The 21341-nt window shown below is 47.3% G+C and overlaps 1 protein-coding gene across 1 annotated transcript in view; it reads right to left on the reverse strand.

The window, feature by feature from the left end:
• Positions 1-15572: 15572 nt before the first annotated feature.
• The window catches only part of EFNB1 (ephrin B1), a 157881-nt gene continuing 152112 nt past the window's right edge, over positions 15573-21341 (reverse strand). Inside the window, exon 5 of the mRNA XM_054996065.1 lies at positions 15573-21128. Coding sequence (XP_054852040.1) covers positions 20740-21128 — 389 coding nt within the window. The 3' untranslated portion in view covers positions 15573-20739. The remainder of the gene's footprint in view (positions 21129-21341) is intronic.

Consider the following 21341-nt stretch of genomic DNA (forward strand, 5'->3'; position numbering starts at 1 on the left):
CCAAAGGGAGGAAGTGGTGGATACAATGTTCTCATGCACCCAATTGGGGGGGCAGTAACCACACAGAACCAGTCACAGAGCTCTAAAATTACCCCTGAACGCAGTGAATGGGGGGAAAGGGTAAAGGAGGAGGTGGAAAAAGAAGGGGATGCCACCCCGAAGGGAGAACTGGAACAGGACATGCATGGAATTTGGTACCAAAAGGGTAAACGGAACATCCCAGCCAGTCTGAGAGGGGAAGTGTTAAAAACCCGTAATGACGCAAAATTAGCAGGCCACTTTGGTTATGTAAAGACTTTGCAACTAACACAGAGACAATTCTGGTGGCCAAATATGAGACGGGATATCTCCCAATATGTATCTACATGCCAGGTGTGTCTGATGGGGGGGGAAGGGGGGGACCACCAGTACTCTTGCAGCCATTGGAAACCCCCTCCCGGCCATGGGCAATGGTCTCGATCGACTTTATCACCCATCTTCCCCCCTCCAAAGGGAAGTCTGTAATTTTGGTAGTGGTGGACTTATTTTCAAAGAAGGCTCTCTTTATCCCCTGCTCAAAGATCCCGACTAGCCAATTTGTTCATGCAGCACGTAGTCTGATCACACTCATTCCCAGAGAAAGTGATTTCCGACAGGGGAAGACAGTTCATTGCTAAGTTCTGGCAGGAGCTTTTGCAAGTAGCAGGGATCAAGCAGGGGATCAGCTCCGCTTATCATCCCAAGACCGACGGGCAAACCAAAAGGGTTAATCAAGTGTTGGAACAATTCCTAAGATGCTATGTTAATTACCAACAAGATAACTGGACAGACTTTTTGATTTTTGCCAAATATTGTTATAACAATGCAGTACATACTTCTACTGGGGCCTCTCCCTTTATGGTGGCTCATAGATATGAGGGGAAGGCCATGCCATTTGCTCAAAGTCCACCAAGAGCTCCCCCAGGGGATTTGAGAGACTGGTGGTCCAGATTAGTAGCTCAATGGGAAAACCCTGGACAAAGCAAAAGAGGATTATAAAAGACAGGCAGACAAAAAAAGATCTGACCCATGGAAATTACAAGTGGGAGACTACGTGTATATATCCACCAAGAACCTGCAGGGGGAGCAACCAAGTAAAAAACTTGAGTGAAAATTCCTAGGACCTTTCCTGGTGGTGAGGGTGATCAACGAAGTAACTGTGGAGGTGAAACTACCCCAAAAATTGAAAAATGTTGACCCTGTATTTCATTTCAGCCTCCTGAAGAAAGCGCCCTCCCCCTGGATAAATGGCACCTGGAACGAGGCCCCCCCCCCATTGTGAATGGACCACCACACTATGAAGTTGAAGACGTTTTGGACTCTAAATTGAAAAGGGGTGAACTGTTTTACCTGATTCAATGGGTACACTTTAATAAAAGTAATGTGGAGTGGGTAAAGGCTACTGATGTTGATGCTCCCAAATTAGTACGCAGATTTCACAAAGCTTACCCGGGGAAACAAGGTCCACTGTGAGGGGAGGGGCACCTTGGGAGGGGCAGTATGTCAGATGTGCCCTGCTTATCTGCCATGTCTGCCTATTATACTCTGTATTGTATGCTGGGCCTCTGAGAATGTGTAAAGAAATAACTGTGTAGGGGGGGCAGCACTTTGCCCATGACACCGCTTTGCCCGCAGATCAGCTGGGCAGAGGGAAGGTGGCCCGCCTTCTCTGTGCCTAGCTGAAAAGGGCTCCAGTACCGCTTTGCCCACAGATCAGTTGGGCAGAGGAAAGGCAGGCCGCCTTCTCTCTGCCTAGCTGAAGCGGGCTGTGGGGGCACCCCTTTGCCCAAAGATCAAGTGAGCAGAGGGCAGGTGGACCGCCTTCTTTCTGCCCAACTGAAGAGGGCTCTGGCACTGCTTTAGCAGTGGATCAGCTGGGTAGAGGGAAGGTGAACTGCCTTCTCTCTGCCCAGCTGAAGTGGGCTCCAGGGGAATCGCTTTGCCTGTGGATCAGCTGGGCAGAGAGAAGGCAGGCCACCTTCTCTCTGCCCAGCTGAAGCAGGCATTGGCAGCGCCCCTTTGCCCGCGAATCAGCTGGGCAGATGGAAGGCGGCACTTTGCCTGCCTTCTCTCTGCGCAGCTGAGGTGGGCTCTGCTGACCCCCTTGCCCACCTCGGGGAGTGCCAGGGAGCACTTCCTGCCCAGCTGAGCAGCAGGCAGGCAGGCTCCGCCGAGCCCCATTACCTGTGGAACAACTGGGCAGGAAAACAGTGGTGTTAGCCTGCCTTCTCCTTGCCCAGCTGAGAAGCCCCAAGGCAGTGGGATGGCCTGGCACCACACTGCCGGACCTTCCCACAGCCCTGTGGTGAGGAGGCAAATGGTTCTGCCCCACTCACTTCTTATTCCAGCTTCTGCATTCTGCACATGCACTGGAATAAGAAGTGAGTCGTTGGCAACACAGTTTGCCTTTTATATAGTAGGATACCGTTTTCCCCACTGCACCATCTTTTTTCTTTTCTGCTTTGCCCTATAAGGGCCGCTACAATCACCTGCTGAGGTGGCCTCCAGCAACCAACAGTTTATGCTAGAAGAGTCCAGATTATTTTTACTGCTGCAAACTGACATGGCTACTCGTCTGGAACTAAAATTTCTGTAGTAATCAAGCCTCACTTCTTGCCATGGCAAGACTGGCATTGATGTCTTGGGAGGGAGGGTGGGCATGACTGTGCTTCTTGGGCAGAAATTAAAGCCAAGATTTAATGCTAGAGATCAAAGAGTATAATTTCATTTGCTGGCTTCTTTTTCTACAGCTCCCTTTGCCTTCTTCAGCCCCTGCTGCCTTTTACCCTAGGCCTGGCCCACCTTGCATGGCTTCTCCATTGCCTTTGCTTTTTTTCTACCTTGGCATCATTTCTCCCCTCTGTTGTTGTATTAGAGCTGCTCAGGAAATAACTACAGAAGCATCCTCATTCCTGATATTAAACCTGCTTGTCCAATTGCCATAAGAGACGTTACCACTTCAACACTTTGCAATGAAGCACAAATATTGTGCAGGTTGGAGTCCTAAATGCATCTTCCCAGATTATTCACTGATTGAGAAAATGGAATGACAAGAAAGAAAGAAAAAGAAAAAAATTAGGTGGGTTTATTATGTGTAACTATGATTTTATTTAAAAGTATACACTATTGTTCAAAAATAAGCATGTCCTCAGTGAACGAGGCTTTATCCACCCATGATGGGGGAGCTCTAGTATGCAGCAAGTTGACCTACTGAAGGGCACAGAGAGGGCTGCCTGGTTCTGATGGAAACAGTGAATAAATTCCTTTCACACAGAAATAGCTCCCAGCTGAAGAACAGCTTTTGCAGCTCTCTTTCTGGCTTGACCAGTCGTCAGGAATCCCTTGAGCTGAGTAGGAACGTGTTGAGCCTAGTTTGCAAGAAGTCTGGAATTAATGCTCTAAGACCTCTGGAGTCCTGTGGAGAGCTTTCCAGCCTTGGTTGGGGAGCTGCATGAAAAAGGACAGAGCAGCTCCCAAAGTCTTCTCTCTCATTCAGCCTGACTTGGAGCATCATATAAAATCTGGAATGGATTTGCTGGCTCTATTTGTGCTACTTTCTGAAAATACTTGCTGCAGAAGAGGGGTGGGATTCATTCTGGTTGCAATGACCAGACCTTTGATATCACTTGGACAGTGACTGATGGAGAATCTTAAAAGAGAGCAGAGCACCTTAAGGAGGAATCTATCTAAAGACTGTGGCGGGCATCGTGGAGGTAAGACCTCTTCCATCTCCTCTAGCACCCATCAAATCTTGGAACTGGCGTCCAGGCACTGGTTTGTCCTTGGGCTTAGATTTCTCTTAGATAGGTTTATCTTTGTGTTTACTTTAACTTTTGCCCCCTTTTGTTGCAGGTGGCTTGAATGGACTAAGGAGTCTCAGCAGTGAATGTTCTCTCTATTATACTATAACCCACATCTGAACTTGGAGACGATGGAATGGGCAAGAAATGAGCTTGACTGTCTGAAGACAATTCAGCCGAGTGCGCAGGATTTGACCCTACTGCATCTGCAGCAGCCAGAGCCTTTCCCCACAATGTTGCTTTGAATCTGAAGGCTTTATAAGTTCACACCTGAGGAGTAAGTAGCTTACAAATCAGACACCAGACAAATCACGCCTTTACCACAGACACAGTAGACCAGAGGTCCCAAACTTTTTTTGACCCTATGGGTGATAAATAAATCATTATGTAGGCCCCATAAACCTTATTAAAGGATTCCATGTTTGGGCTGTTAGCAGCGTCTATTGTTTGGCATAGGAAATGTGATTATAGCTGGTTGTGAGCTGGTTCTGCTGGCTGGTGTGTGTGCAGGAATGAAAATAAATCACACATATGGTTTATATTTAGAAAAGAAATGAGAGTTCTTTATTGTCAGAACTCCATTCTCTGATAGAAAAGGAAGAGAGACAGATCCTAACTACCTATCTATTCTGAGGATGGACACGGATGGCAGGACAAGGCCTGAATCCAGGCTGCCAAGATGGAGAGAAGGAGAGAGCTGTTGCCTGGAACAATGCCAGGAAGAGACGGAGGGAGAGGGAGAGGGAGGAAGTCAGGAGGAGAAAATCCTGAGAATAGCAATCTACATATCAACTTGAGCTTGAAATGTGCTGTACCTTTCAAGTATCTAACAAGTCTCTCTCTCTCTCTCTCTCTTTTTTTTATAAATTTTTTTATTGGTGAGTACATAATTAATACAGACATTCCTCCTCTTACCTAATTTATATCAACCCCCACCCTTTCCCTCCCCCCTCCTTGTAGACTTCCAACAGCTTTCCAACCCTTAACCTATCTTATTACTTAACTTATTTTCAACTATATTCTTCTAAATCATATATATATAATATCTCTTACTCTAAGCGTATTCAGATTCTTTTATATATACTATATCAAATCCACTAATATATCCATTCTCTACGTCACTATTTAAACTGTATATTTTTAATAAAGTCTCCTTAATAATAATACTAGCTTAGGTTAATTAATAGCTAAATTTTCCCATTAATGGTAAAGTTACTTCTCTCTTCTATTTATAAAATCACAAATTAATAGTTCTCAAACTGCCACAGTCCTCCCTTCACATCCCATTTTTTTTCTAAATATTGTTTCAATTCCCCCCAGTCTGCAATATATTCTCCTGGATCAAGATCTTTCAGTTTTCTTGTCATTTTGTCCATTTCTGCCATGTACAGCAATTTGTAAATCCAATCTTCTGTAGTTGGTATTTCTTGCACTTTCCATTTCTGCGCATATAAGAGTTTTGCTGCTGTAATCATGTAAAATAACAATGTTCTGTACTGCATTGGAACATCTTCCAGTCCCAAGTTCAGTAGCAACAATTCTGGGTTCTTATTTATTTGGGTTTGCAAAACTTCATTGATTACTTCAATTATATCTCCCCAGTATTGCTTAGCTACCTCACAAGTCCACCACATGTGATATAATGATCCTTCATGCTTTTTACATTTCCAGCATCTATCTGACATGTTAGCATTTCCTAGTGCAATTTTCTTTGGTGTTAAATACCACCTATACATCATTTTATATGCATTCTCTTTAATATTAGTACAAGTTGAAATCTTCAGTGTATTTTTCCACAAATGCTCCCAGGATTCCATTGTTATTTCTTTGTGAAAGTTTATTGCCCATTTCACCATCTGGACTTTAACTGTTTCATCTTCTGTGTGCCATTTTAGAAGTATTTTATAAATTTTCGAGATTTCTTTTTTACCTTCTTGTAAAATCACTTCTTCTAGTTCCGAATTTTTCAATCTTATTCCTCCTTTTAAACAGTCCGAGTTATAAAGATCTCTGATTTGCCTATATTGGAACCATCCATAATGGGGAGATAACTCTTCTTCCGTTTTTATGTTTAACATTTTATGTTCCATTAATGTTATCTCTTTGTAAGTTAAACATTGTTGTTCATTGTAAACAGCTCTCGGATCTATTACTTCATATGGTACCACCCATGAGGGGATACCATCTTCCATATAGTCCTTATATTTCTTCCAGATTGTGAAAAGGCTTCTTCTAATATAGTGATGCAGAAACATAGAGTCCGCTTTTACTTTATCGTACCACAAATAGGCATGCCATCCAAACAATTTTTATGTCCCTCCAGAGCCAGCAGTTTACGGTCTTTTAACGTTATCCAATCTTTTAGCCAGACCAAACAAATTGCTTCATAATATAATCTTATATTTGGCAGTTGCAGTCCACCTCTTTCTTTCGAATCTTGTAATACTTTCATTTTCACACGGGGTTTCTTGCCTGCCCATACAAAGTCTGAGATCTTCCTTTGCCATTTATCAAATTGTTTGAAGTCTCGGATAATTGGAATTGTTTGCAACAAAAACATCACACGTGGTAACACATTCATCTTCACTGCTGCTATTCTTCCCAACCATGACAAGTTTAATTTATTCCATTTTATCAAATCTCTTTCTATTTGTAGCCACAGTTTCTCATAGTTATTTTTAAATAAGTCTATATTTTTCGCAGTCAGCTCAATGCCTAAATATTTCACTTTGTTAGTTACCTCGCAATCCGTTATTTCCATTAGTTCTTGCTGTTTTTGCTTTGTCATATTCTTACACAATATCTTCGACTTCTTTTTGTTCACATAGAATCCAGCCAAGTCTCCAAATTCCTTTATTTTATCTATTATTTTTGGCATATTGCATATTGGATCTTCGATTATTAACATTACATCATCCGCAAATGCTCTGACTTTGTAGGAAAATTCCTTTATTTTTATGCCTCGAATTGTATCGTCCTCTCGTATTTGAATCAACAATATTTCCAAGATCAAAATAAACAACAATGGAGACAATGGGCAGCCCTGTCTTGTACCTTTGCTTATTTTCAATTTTTTGGTCAAATCCTCATTCACTACAATCGCTGCACACTGGTCTTTATAAATTTCTTTGACTGCTTGTATGAACTTTTCTCCCATTTGCAGCTTTTCCATAGTGGCAAACATAAAGTCCCAATTCAGGTTGTCAAATGCTTTTTCTGCGCCCACGAAAAAGAAACCAACTTCCCTATCACAATGCTCATCATAGTATTCAATAGCATTTATTGCTGTCCTTAGGTTATCCTTAATTTGTCTATTAGGTAGAAATCCAGCTTAGGTATCTAACAAGTCTCTTGACTGCGTTCCAGTCTTTGAAGGTTGGTGATGGGGATTTTCTGCATAGTAGACCCACTGCAGCACTTATGTCGGGACTTGTTAGTATACTGATGTAGAGTAGCTTGACTTTGAAAACCCATTTGCACCCCACTGCTTTCCTCATCCAAGGTAGCGGTGCGAGTGTCCATGTCTTGTTCTTGTGTAGGGCTTCAAGTTCTTCTTGTGTGGCTTTTCTCTATTTCTCAGCTTCCTCTGGTGGTAGCTGGGATAATTCATCCCATAAAGTAGGTTCAGGTATTTCTGCCGTTCTTGTGAGGTAGGACAGTCGCTGGGTTGGAATACCTTTGGTTGAACGTGTTGATTTTCTTGGTTCCACCTCTGGACTCTGTGCCTCTGGTTGGTCAGATGTCTCTGGACACTGTTCCTCTTGTGGGTCAGGTGTCTCTGGACTCTGGAGTTCTCATGAGCCAGGTGTCTCCAGTGGTGAACTGTCTGGTACTATAGTTGCACTTGGTGTGCTATTGACGTGTATCATAGAGTCTCCTGGTTCTTCATCTGAATGTGATTTGGCTGTTCTCTTCAGTGGAGGCCCCCTCTCCAAGTATAGCCTTCTCACTTTCGTTGAAGTAAACAGCTCTGCTCACAATGGTTCTGCTGGTTTGTGGATCATAGATCCTGTACCCTTTGCTTTGTGCAGCATATCCAACAATAATTCCGAGTGAAGCTCCATCATCTAGTTTGCCTCTCCTTTGGAATGTGAGAGTAGGCCTTGCATCCAAAGACTCTAAAGTGCTTTACTTTGGTACATAGCCATGCCAAGGTTCAAATGGGATTGCTTCAGTAGCTTTTGTTGGCAGTCTGTTCTGTGTATATGTGGCAGTCGCGACTGCTTCTCTCTAAAATTGGTTTGGTAGTTGAGCATCATGCAACATACCTCTCACCATGTCTAGCAGTGTCCTATTCTTCCTCTCTTCCACTACATTTTGCTCAGGAGTATAGGCCACTGTGGTCTGGTGTTCTATGCCTTCCTGTCTCAGGAATTGCTGCATTGCATTAGGCATGTATTCTGTGCCATTATCTGAGTGCAGGATCTGTGGTTTCCTTCCAAATTTATTCTGGACCATAGCTACAAAGTTTTTAAAGTGGTCCAACATCTGGAATTTCTCTCCAGGGAGATGAACTACTGTGTATCTTGAAAAGTCATCTAGGAATGTAACAAAGTACTTATTCTTTCCCAGAGTTTGTACAGGTAGAGGGCCACAGATATCTGAATGAATGAAATCAAGTGGGTTCTGTGTTTTATGCTCACTTTGCTTTGGAAAAGGCAGTATAATAGACTTATAAATTATGCAGCATTCACATCTTTGATAAGGTACATGACAATTTTCCAGATCAAGTCCATATTGTTTAAAAATATTTTCTTGCATGCACACAACTTCAGTGATGCAGTGAAGACCTCCCTACAGTGGTGGCAGCTGCTGCTTAAGCAGTGTTTTAAAGACCAGCACAGCCAACCTGATCTCCAATGGCCAATCAGAAGCTCTGCTGGGCAAAAGCCCACCTAGCCCCACCCACTTTTGAAAACACTTGGCAAGCTCCAAGAGAAAAGCTGTTGGGCATCATAGTGTCTATGTGCACTGTACTTGGGAGCCCCTCCAGTAGACACAGGCCATGATTGTCTGACTGATCCGTTTCCCCCTCACACTGGGTAGGTAAACTTTTTGGAACGCTGCTTTCTTTCCAAAATAGCAGGAGAGAAAAGGGAAAAAAACCACTCTTCTCACCCACCAAAAACTAAACAAAATAATTATGATTATAGGTTATGTTCTCAGAAGTAAAGCGAGAGGCTAAAAAATTGTTCTTTTCTCTATGGCATTGAAGAGGCAGGCGAATACTACATGAAGGTGGGAAAAACCATTAAAGGAATGGAGAGCATCTTGCACACAGAAGCCAGTCCAAAATGTTCCATGACTTGCCTGCATGTGCATATTTCCCATCTGGGATTGCACAGAGAAACTATAACAGATGAACAAGAAGGTTAAGGCAAATGTACTAGAGCAGTGATGGCGAACCTTTTTGAGCCCGAGTGCCCAAACTGCAACACAAAACCAACTTGTTTATTTCAAAGTGCCAACACTGCAATTAAACCTGAATACTGAAGTTTTAGTTAAGAAAAAACAACTCATACAATTGTCCAAACTAATTAACATCTCTCTCTCTCTGTCTCTCTCTCTCACTCACTCACTCACTCAGGAGCCACGAATGAAAGTAAAGCAAGTTAAATCAAAGCAGTTTGCCCTTCTTTACACCAGCAGCCTGGCTTGCAAGCACTCTCTCTCTCCCTCTCTCTCACTCACTCAAGAGCCATGACTGAAAGTAATGCAAATTAAATCAAAGCAGCTTACTCTTCTTTAGAAAGCCAGCCCCAGCAGCCCAGCTGCTGCCTCCATTTCCTGCTGCTAAAGAGACGGGCAGCAGGGAGTCAGCCTTGAGGAAAAGGAATCACATGGGCAAGGCCAAAACCCAAGTGATCTCTACTCAGAGCTACTGAAATGCCGTTCCAGGCGTTCTCCCTCCAAATGAGCCCTGGACCTAGCGATCGGTGACGGCTTGCATGCCCAGAGAGGGCTCTGCGTGCCAGCTGTGGCACACGTGCCATAGGTTTGCCATCGCTGTACTAGAGAAACACTATTTAAAAGGCTGGAAGATTTGGCTGGAAGACCTAAAAGGATTCTACAGGATATTATTCATGAAGACCAACATGTATTTCTACCTAAGAGGCAGCTGAAGGACAATGTAAGAATAGTATTGGATATTCTGGAGTACCTGGAAAAATATAATGAAAGACAAACTGCTTGAAGTCCTGAACAGGAACATAAGACAAGATGAGAGAATTGGAGGTTTAAAGGTGAAACAGGAGACTTACAAGTTAAGAGCCTTTGCAGATGACTTGGCACCGAAAGAGATGAGGATCTGTGCAAAATGAACTTGCTCTATGCATATAAAAGGATAACGCCCCTTGTACATCTAGAGCGTGTAGCGTTTGCTCTGCTTTTGTCCGAGGCTTTGGAAAGCACACAGGTGGTGAGATGTCCTGAGCCAGGTGGAGGTGGGAGGATACTTTTTCGCTCATGAAATTTGGTAAAGGGGGGATCTGCTCTGAGGGCTGCTAACTCACCGACTCACCTGGCAGGTGGAACAGCCACAGGAAGGGGCACCTGAAGTGCAAGTGCATGCAGAGAGCATGTGACCAGAGGCCCCAAAGGTGACAACCGAAGCCAGGAGAATACTAATGATAGAGACCATTGAGAGATGAGAGATGTTATTGGAGGACATTAGACCTCCCTTTGAGAAACTGGTACAAAGAACCATGTGAGAACACCAGCCTGCCCTCAATCTACACACGAAAATGGCTGCCAAAGGTACTTTGAGGGAAGACGTGGCTGAGCTGCTGCTCTGAAGCTCACACAAGTGGATCGAGGCCCTTCCTGTTAATCCATGCACTGAAGCAAGTCCACTTTGAAGCAGCAGACCTATGAGTAGAGGGCCTTCTTGTACTCCTAATCACATTTTAGACATGCTGAGAGAACACTAAATGTGTGGGTGTAGGCGCCATGCTGTCAGCTGCGGTGTCAGGAGGTCATGATGAAGCACCACATCCCTGCGTGGAAGGTCCGGAGCCTTTGGGAGGGTAACGTAGGGCTGTTTGGACAGCCTGAGTAGTGTGGGATCCACATTTTTCTGGGCCAGTACAGGGCTGGCGTACGCAACTTGTGTTATCCCTCCTGATGTTACTGAGGACCTTGCCGAGAAGTGGGACAGATGGGAATGCATAAAACAGGATCCTGCTCCAATGAAACTGGAATGCATCCCCTGTTGATTGTGGATTGATTCCTGCTAGGGAGCAAAAAACATGTGACTTTGTGGTTTCTGCCACTGTGAACAGATCCACACTTGGGAAGTCCCACTGGTAGAAAACAGGCCACAGGTAAGATTCTCTGAGAGCCCATTTGCGTTGAGAGGCGTGCATTTTGCTGAATACATCAGCGCTGGTGTTGTCTGAGCCAGCAACATGAATGGCTAGAAGGGAGAGCTCATAGAGCATGGCCCAACTGCAGACGGCTGTAGCTTCTGCACGAAGGGTCAGGGAAGCAGTGCCCCGCTCTTTGATGATGTAGTACATCTCTGTAGTGTTGCCTATTTGCACCTGTATGATTCTGCCCCGAGTAAGGCTGTAAAAAACACAAGAGCATAATGTATGGCCCTAAGTCCCAAGATATTAATGGGCAAAGAACTCTCAGTCAAGTACTGCTCTTGCTGAATAGTTGTATCACAGCCGTGAAAACCCCATCCTGCTAGAAATACATTTGTGGACAGGGGAATGTCCAGGTCCTGTGCTCTGGAGGGCATTCCAAAGAAGAGATTGTCGTCTTGAGTCTACCAGGTTTAAGATTGTATAACCTTACATGGAATAGCAATATTATGGTTTTGAGAATGTACAACCAACCTGTACACTCTAACAAAACAGTTCTGTAGCAAGCCTAGCAGAAGGGACTACTGCTGTTGAGGATATCATTAAATTCAAGAAGCGTTGAATGCACCACACTGACTGAAACCAATTTCAAGAGAAGAAGGAAACCAAGATTTTGATTGATTGTTCTTGATCTGTGAGCAAACAGGCCTTACCCAGAGAAGAGTCCAAAGCAGAGTCAATGTAAGTGACTACTAGGAGTGTGCAAAATGGAACAAATAAGCCAAAAATACTCAAAGAAATCACGAGCTCTGTTAGTTAAAGCGGCTGCTGGAACAGTGAAACAAAATCAGGAAATGAAGTCGTAACGAGTCGCCACCACCGAGACATGTGTGTGTTTCATTTTGCTTCTTACCCATGCTGCAGCACCACAAGCAGGCAATGTGGGCAGGCAGCATCTTGTTTTCCTTAATGGCAAACCTGCATTCAACCAAACAGATCCCAAAGGGAGAGCTGGCCACCCTTAGTGATGTGTGAGGTATGCATGAGTGCACTTTTCTAGGCAGTATCCATACCAATTGAGGAGCACCAACCCCTCCCCCAGCCATAGCTTGAAGCCCACCAGCTGGAGCCTCCTCGCTTCTCAGGTATGTCGTTCATCCCTGGCTCCTTCCTTTCGTTTTTATTTTCAGTCTGAAAATGGGGTGGGAGTGGCTAGATTAATGTAGGGAATCACAGGAGAAATTAAAATTCCCAACCTTACCCCCATTTCAAATCAAGCATCCCAGCCACACCACCATAACACAATCCTGAATGGGGCTGGGAAGAGACCAGAGGGCTGCCTAGGCCACCACTCTCCACCACGTCGTCTGCCAGATCCCCCAGGGACCCAGAGGATGACCCCCTTGACTGGTCACCCTTGTGACTTCCTAGAGTGACCAAGACGGGGCCATGGTGCTCCAACGCTGTAGAGGGAAGGTCTACACTGTCTCTCATCTTCTGTGGGGTAGGAGAAATCAGATACTGCACTAAAATGTAAGTGGGTAATGGTGGCGTGGCCTAGGCCATGCTGCTCTTCCAGTTGCTAAACCCGTGTGCTTGGAAGAGTAGCATTGCTTAATCTGTGGGCAGCGCATTCATGGGAGAAATTTTGTCCTGTATTTGTTTGGTTGGGTTGCATGCTTGCCATAAGGAAGACGGCTTAGCTCACAGTTCAAGAGGAAGAATGATAGCAAAAAAGGCCACCAAATTAATGTCTTGTGTTGTGTGGTTGTGCGTGGGTGCCCAGGCTTGGACTAACATCTTCTGTTGCCCTGCAGGCCTGACACTGACACAGTATGGGAGCTTGTGTTGGACCTACTCAGGGCTTTTTTTCTGGGAAAAGAGGTGGTGGAACTCAGTGTGTTGTCCTTGGAGAAAATGGTCACATGGCCGGTGGCCCTGCCCCCTGATCTCCAGACAGAGGGGAGTTGAGATGGCCCTCTGTGCAGCTGAGCAAGCGTGGAGGGCAATCTCAACTCCCCTCTGTCTGGAGATCAGGGGGGCGGGGCCACCGGCCATGTGACTATTTTCAAGAGGTTCCGGAACTCCGTTCCACCACGTTCCCCCTGAAAAAAAGCCCTGGACCTACTACTGGCTCCAACTCCTGTGGTGAGCTGGAGTGCAGGTTGGCTTAAGTTTCAGGTTTGGGATCGTTTAGAGATCGACGCGCCTGTCTTGCCTGTAGGAATGTGCACTGGGGTCCTTCATTGCTTTGTCCTCTAAAGTGCTACTTAGGAGGACTTTGTTTGAACAAAAGTGGTCTCCCAGGTATCACTACTGTTACCACCAACACTGCCCAGCCCAGGGAGTGTTCAGGTTCCCTTGGGTGTGAACTGTCAGTAGACAGGACCGTCACATACACAGCAGACAGTTGAGTCTACACTGCAGCTGAGGTGTGGCTAGCTAGCGAGATTTTAGCAACCTTAGGTTGGAGGTGTGCAGCACACTTAGTGAGAAGCATCACTCACAGCACACACACGATGAGCAGCAGGCCGCTTATGAGGGCCCCCAGGGTGCAGCTATGGATGAAGAGGGAGTGGTGCAGGGAGGGGCAGGACTTCACTTCCTCTCCCCCTATGCAGAGGCTGGCGGTGGAGCTGCCTGCAGGCACCCCTGTGCCCAGCTCAACCGAGGCTGCTACAGCTGCTGTGCCATTGGCACAGATTCCATGAGCTGCTGGTCATGGTCCTCCGGCTTCCCCTGTACCGCTGGCATCTGTTATGACTCAGAAACTGCCACAGGACCATGGGTAGCCGTCGCCTGGTGTGATGTCTGGCACCGAGAGAGAAATCAAACCAGCGGCCACTCTAGTGACACAGAGGCTTCCCTAGGGGCTGGGGAGGTTTCATCACTGCCGCATCTTCTCACATTCCTGTGCGGTCCAGCAGTCCCAAGACGGAGAGGGAGGGGAGCCATGGGTGTGTGGAAGAGGACGATGCAGGTCCTTGAGGACGTCACACCTCAAACCCTTCCCCCACAGCAACCCCTTCTGCCCCTGCCAGACACAAATCTGTGTCTTCCCCAAGCATCTCATGGGAGGGAGATCAACAGGCACCGGCCAATGAGAGCAGGCCACACCACAAACTCTAGTACAGAACTACTTCCATAAAACAAAAGACTATGCCCACTGCCACCTCCGTAGAGTGAGGGTCAGCTGGGAGACGGATCTTGCTTCTCGCTCCACTTCTGGGCTGAGGAGCCATTTGAAAAAGCACCTTCCCATATTATTCACTGATTGAGAAAATGGAGACAAGAAGAAAAAAAGTTGGGAGCACTGACCCTCTCAGCTGGTAATTCCTAAAACAGCTGGTCGGTGGCAGTGTACCAAAGGGGAAGAGGCAAAACCATTTTGAGTGCTGCGTGAGCTGGGAGAGTGACACGTTGCTGGGCAGAGACTCGGGAAAGCTGCCGGGCACCAAGATGCCTTGGAGGGCCAAAGGGGGTGGCAGAAGGGCCATTCCAGCCCATCCCACATTAAAAGAAATGTTTAAAATACGTTGCATTTGGGGTTTTTGTCCACCTCAGACTGTATGTGATTTCTATACACCCCAGTCTTATCCTCAGGGCCACATAGTCCCACAGAAGAGCCTAACACTTGGGCACATTATTCAGGGAAAAATTAACTAGCTTAGAATTTAATTCCTGGTGGCAGCATTATCTACCCAGAGGGTGTAAGAACAAGAGGGTTTAAGGCACAAAATCTAATTACACAATAGAAAGGGGGCTGTGACACGTGCTTTTGTGCAAGTCACACTTAAGCTCCTTATTCAACCTGAGCAACTCTGCAACGTTCTAAAGATTTTCTTCTTTGCGGTGAGTCTCCAATATTCAAAGCAAAAGGCTCTGCAGCCCTTTAGCCAGCTAGCACCACTGAAGCGCTGTCCAAAAGCCTTCAGTATGCCGAATTAACAGTTTTCTCCACACTGATTCAAAGCAGGCAGCTGTTTGATCCAACAATCAAACAGTAGAGCCTCAGAGCAGTGGAGTGATCCGCTGTGGCTTCAGGGTGCCTGTTGAGGGGTGACACTTGCTGCCTCCACGAGCCCTTCACCAACGCTCATGGCAAGAGAAGCAGGGTGCACAGGGGGAGGGGGGCAGCAGCAAGGGGCGCTCGATGAGAGGTCCCGTGGTGCCCAAGGCAGGCTGTCCGCTCATGCCAATTATGCACCCATGTACCACAGCCATGGCAACAGTGTCACAGGCATCTGAGGACAGGACGTCACAAGTAAGAGATGGAAGATTCCCTACTCAAAACTCACTTCTGCTGTGGGCTTTTTAAAAAGCCTCTTTCTACACTCAGCCTCCCTCCAGAAACCTGGGAACAAGACCAGTAACCTTTCTTATTACTCATTTCCATAAGATTTGTGAAAAGGAGAACAAAAGGCTCAAGGGACAGACTAGGTTCCATAGGAAAAAATATTTTATTTAACAATATATCAGGCTCCATCATGGCTCCAGGGAATTCAAATCCCGTATTACAGATTACTGATGACGATGGATGATTTAAGTGGGAGAAAGCAGGATGAAAAAAAGTTCTTGGCAAAGTGAATGAAGAATAAAACATACACTTTTATGATAAATTCAGTGCCACCAACAGAAAACTCAGACATCTGAGCCCTTGGCCTCAAAACTGAACATAGCTGGAACATGACTGGGGGGTGGAGAAACTTCTTGGACACAGCAGTGGAGTCCACAACTGCTACAGACCAGGGCAACACCCGAAACCCGTGCAGCCAAAAAGCTCAGCAAAGTGTGGACGAGGCACCTTTGTGAGAAGGGAGTCTCGGAGCCTTAAAAAGAGAAATGGTCTTTGAGGAAAATGGAGGCACCACACAGTTGTCACTGAGGGGTTGGATGGCATCTCTACTATGCAATGAACTCACCAGCAGTCGGCAGTCAACATCACTGTTCCAATGTGCAGTGGACATCTTATGTCCTTATGCTCAACTGGTGCAGCCATTCTCCAGGCTGCATTGGTCAGGTGTGCTCCGACAGACGGCCAATGCATCAGGGTGCTGCTGCAGATGGTCTTCCTTCTTGAGCTCATCAACTTTCCCCCCTTCCTCTGAAATAACTGGGGACATTTGAGGTACCCCAGAATTTGCCACACTGAACCAAACAGGCTCGGGAATCTTGTGGCCTCTAATAATATATCCACACTGATAAGCTGATTTAGCACAACCATAAGCGGATTTAGCACTCGTTCATTCTTGCTATGAATCCAGTGAGGGTTTCAAAGAGAATTCTCAGCAGCTCCCCAAACCACTGTCCCCAGAATTCTCTGAGCAAATCACTACTGTTGAAGTGGTAAAATAAGTTGGAAGAACAGATGTAGGGAGCCAATAGCTTACAGATGACACCAAGCACACGTGACCCTGTGCCCAGCTCTGTGCAGTGCTGGTTCCTAGACACTTTGGAGGCACTGCTCCAGCTTTGACTTCTGAATCAGATCACTGGATTTTGGTCAAAAGACTAATGGATGCTGGAATGTGAAATGAAGCCAAACCTGCACTTTCTACCCGTTCTAGTCAGCCAGAGGTTTTGGCCTCCAGTGACAGAGAACCATACAGCCAGCCAAAAAACCCACACCCAGTCTGCGTTTCTGCTCCTCCCTGGGGAGAGCTTTTGCGACCGTCTTCCAAGAGATGCTTGAACCATCTAGCAGCTGCCTCCCCAGGGGGGATGCCCACAGACCGGCTCCTCTGCAGACAGAGAAACCCCTGCTTCTTCACCCAATGGCATAATGACAAATGTTGTACACCCGTTCTTGTGGTTATTTTTTTTTAGTTCTCATTTTTTCTAAGAAAAAGCAACCAGAAAATAATCCAGAGTTTATACAAAACATCTTTACATTATTTCTTCCAAAACAGACTAGTTATTTACAAAACAAAACCTTCAAATAAAAAAGTCCTTTTGATGGGAACGACGATCACAAGAGAGAGTTTGAGAGCGAGACGGAGGTGCCCAACAAGACGTTTGGTCAACCTCCCCTCTGCTCCCCCCGCCCCCTCCCGGGGCTTGCTCAGCCAGGCTGCGTTTGTTGTTGCAGCTTCTCAGAGTCTCTTGAAATCACACCTGAGGCAAGCCTGGGGTGGGGGAGATGCAGAGGGGAAGAACTCAATGGGGGAGTGGGGGTGGGTGGGGTGAAATTCCCTGCACTGAGTGCGCAGCTGCTGCACACCCTGAGCTTGATTTTGGCCCATTTTCACATGGCAGGAAGTTAATGCTGACGGAGGCTTCCAACCATGTTCATGCATGCACAATGCTATTTCCTCACAGAAAATACATTTTTTTCAGGTGCAATCTTGAGTGACTGAGTGAGAAAGGAGTAACTGCAGCTCAGATCAATTTCTCATCTTACAGCTGCCACCTACTTCTTGCTGCTTAAGAAACGGATTCAGGCAACCTGCTGGCTGGGCTGCATCCTCTTTTCCAGCCGCTGAGAACTGTACATGTACGTCTCCTCCCCAGACCTGCAAGCAGCTCAGCATGAGGGGCTTAACATTTGAATGGTTACTGCTCTGTGACCTGCACACATTAAAACTCTTCTGAAGGTTGGGAAGCATGTCAGTATCTAAAATAGACTGGGAGCTTTAAAAAAAGAACAGTCTCAGGCCAAAGGATACCCAGCACCCTTCACTCTCTCAGGGCTTTCTAGATACAACTATCACACACAAACTAAAGAATCCCCTCACCTGCTTTAAGCAGTATTAAATATCCTACACTTGTGGCAAAAAAGGAAGTAGGCAAAATTTTTAAAAATGAAAATTTAAAAATCCTGGTCATTTATCTGTGGAGTCCTGAGAATCCTGCATACTTGGATGACCTCCACTGGACACGCCTCGAGGGCACAACAATCAAAGCCCTCACCGCCCCCCCCCCAAGCACAAACCTCTCCCCATCCTGCACAGAGACTGCATAGGGGAAAGAGAGACTGGGGGGGGGGCTGTAGGGGGCAAATGAAACCACTTCTTGAGAATGGCGACTGGATTAACCCTACTTCATAAGGTCAATTCCATAAACTTCTGATCTGGGGACCAAGAGATCAGCCATAAAGTAGAGCAAAGTTCCTGCCATTCTGTTCTGCCCCTGTGAAGGCAACCTGAGGCCAGTTTATTGCCTTGTGCAAGAGTTTTAAATCTGTATAAAAAAGGGAAACATAGGGAGGTTTCAGAGCATAGCATAGCATGTGCATGTGCATGGAGACAACCTTGCTGCTTTGAGCTACCCACAAGTGCAGACGTCTGTCCACCGCCAGAGATCAGCTGCCACCTTGGCCGATCTGGAAGCAGCAGCGAGCGGTTAGCTCCAGAGTCCAAGGAAGGCTTGGTGCAGCAAAGAGCCTATCCAAGGTAGGCAGCGGCTGTTTTGGCCAGGAGGATGTGGGGCCCCCCAATGTGGGCCATGAAGCGTATCGAGTGGCTGCATTTCTCTCTCTCCTAGGAGGGAAGGGGAGAGCAGAAATGGGGCCAGCCTGGATAATAGGAAGCCCAACCAGGGTGACTTCAAGTGTGCAAGACTTGCTAATCACACTCTCTTCTCCTCCATGCAAAGTAAGGCTTTTGGCATGACAAACACAATATGGTAATGGAAGAGAGAGCCAGTCTGGAAGCACCAAACTGCTCTTCAGCCTGCAGCTATGGACAATGACATGGCTCCTCCCCCTATGGAAAAGATGGCAACTAACTCCACCCAATGGTGCGAGGCTACGGAAACGCTACAGCAGGGTCTTTGATTGGTGCTCATGCCCTGACTACAGCAGACAATGGAGTGTGCTGATGCTATCAGAGGAGCTGAGCCCCGCCTCTAGTGCATGGTGATTGGCTGGGCTCTCAGTGCCAGCCAAGCATCAGATTTGGTTCCTGCCCTCCACAATGGATTCCTGCATGAAGAGGCACAGATGATTGTGTGACAATTCCTACGACAGACTCGACCACAACTGCCCTCGATTCTGCTGCTGAGTGGCCTTGGGAGCAGTATCAGGGGAGGGCCTGCTTCTGCTCACATCTGGCAGAGCAACAACGTGGTGGGAACAGTGGCCTGACACTAACTCCCCCCTCCTGGAAGGCATCTGGGGAGAATGGATACTGGAAACACACTGAAGCAAAGACCTGCTTTGCTCCTGCTTCTCCCTCTGGCCCAAGAAGGCTCTATGGCAGCCCGTGCTCCTCACAGTGCACAGTGGCCGGCCAGCCCCAACTTCGGCCAGCTGGCTAAGATTCCCCTCTTGGTGCAGTTTCCAAGGCGGCCACTGTGGACAGGAACAGATGGCTCCGTCCCCAGATGGGCCTTGTCTGTCATAACACCCGGCTGCTCTCTGGCCACACCTGCCAGCAGCTTTGAAATCAGCCTGCCACTGGATTCCCTCTTCATTTCGAGCCAGAAAGGAACATGGACTTCAGAGTCTCTTGAAGAGAGGCTATCGGGGGGCTGTCCTGTCCCATCCCATCCTGAGGCAGGAGCTCACCCCTGTGACTTCCTAGAGTGACCAAGACACAGAACCCAGGATGGGGGGACCTGGATAGGCCACGTGGGAGCTTCCTCTCCAACTAAGGAAATGCCTACTGGAGAACTCTGCTCTCAAGGATTCCTCACGGGGAAGCAAAACTTGCCTTCGGCTTCTGACACTGACTCGCCTCTCAGCCACAGGGATTCTGACTGAATGTCTCTCGCAGGGCACATCACACCCCTCCAGCAGGTTCTTGCCACAAACAAGTCCTCCTCCCCTCCCCTCCCCACAGTGCCTGTCACAGCAAAGAAGTGGCGCTGGGGGGTGGTGCGGGGGGGGGGTCCCGCCATGGCTAAGAGAGAAAGCGTCCTTCCTGCTTGATTCAGGACGGGACCCTCGCTCCGACACTAGACTGCTTCGCTCTCTAAAGACGATCTTAAAATAACAGCCCCAAATGTCTGCTATGACCAGTGAAGACCTAAGTGTAAAAGGGTGGGACCCCAGCAGGCGGCTTCGGAGAAGACCCTCCCCGCTGCTGAGGGCAGCCCGGGGCCAGGAGTGGCAGGGGGCAAGAGGGCAGGCTGCAGAAAGGGAAGACAAAGAGGCTCAGGATCAAAGAGTTCCAACGTTTCACAAAGTGTTTAAAAAAGGTACAAAAATATTTAAAATTATTATAGTAGTACAAAGTTGGGGCCAGACAAGTCTCCTCTCTGTGAAGGTTTCCATCTTTCTTACACCAAGGACAGGCAGACTTTCCCAACAGTGCAGAACACCCAGGCCCTGGGGGCCGACCCCCCCTACTTAAAATTATAAAAAAAAAGGAGCCTGAAGAGCTGGCAGGAAGTTCTTGGGCATCGCCAGGCATGTTGAAGAGTGAGGAAAGGCACAGAGCCCAAGCTGTGGGCAACCAAACATGCTGGGACTACCTTGGGGCTCAGGGAAGGGGCAAGGGACTTCCCTCCCCGCGGAGTCCTGGGATTCCCCCTGCTCCAAACTACACAACTAAATGCTCTTGCACGAGGCTGCTTTTCAGGACAAGCACGCTACTCGGGCTGGGCGGGGGGCTCTTCAGCCCACCCCTCTGGCTTTGAGTGCTCTTCTGTTGGTGGGGTGCCAAAGCAGCTCCTCACACTTTGTAGTAAATGTTGGCTGGGCTCTGAGGAGGCATTTCCTGGACAATGTAGACGGGATGGCCGTAGTCCCCGCTCACTTTTTCATAGTGAGGGCAATAATTGTTCTCTGTAGTCCGTAAGGGGATGATGATGTCACTCGGCTCAGAGCCTGCGTTGCCACTGCCCTTGGGGCTGGCCAGGGTGCTGAGCGACAGGGCTGCTGCCCGCTGCTGGGTGTGCTTCCGATGCCGCTTGCGGAGCTTGATCAAGAGGACCACCAGGAAGATGATGATGAGGATGAAGATCACACAGCCGGCACCGATGGCCGCAAACACGGCCACCTTGGAGCTGAAGAACCCATCTGTGGGGCTTTGAGTATCTTGGCCATCTTGGTTAACAGGATCTGGGGAAGAAAACAGAAAGGACAAAAGTTGGTGATGGATTTTGCAGCAGACAACCAGGTCTCCCCCTGCACCCACCTCTGGGCTACCTGAGCGGCTTGTTCCACCCCTGCTAAGCCCCTGGCAGCTGGGGTCTTTCCTCTCCCTCCCACTTGCTCAGCCGTGATGGGCTCAAGTGCCCCTGGGCTCACTTCCACCCATGCAACACTCGGGCA

This window comes from Eublepharis macularius, chromosome 13, assembly GCF_028583425.1.
Source record: "Eublepharis macularius isolate TG4126 chromosome 13, MPM_Emac_v1.0, whole genome shotgun sequence".
In the NCBI taxonomy this organism is placed as follows: Eukaryota; Metazoa; Chordata; class Lepidosauria; order Squamata; family Eublepharidae; genus Eublepharis; species Eublepharis macularius.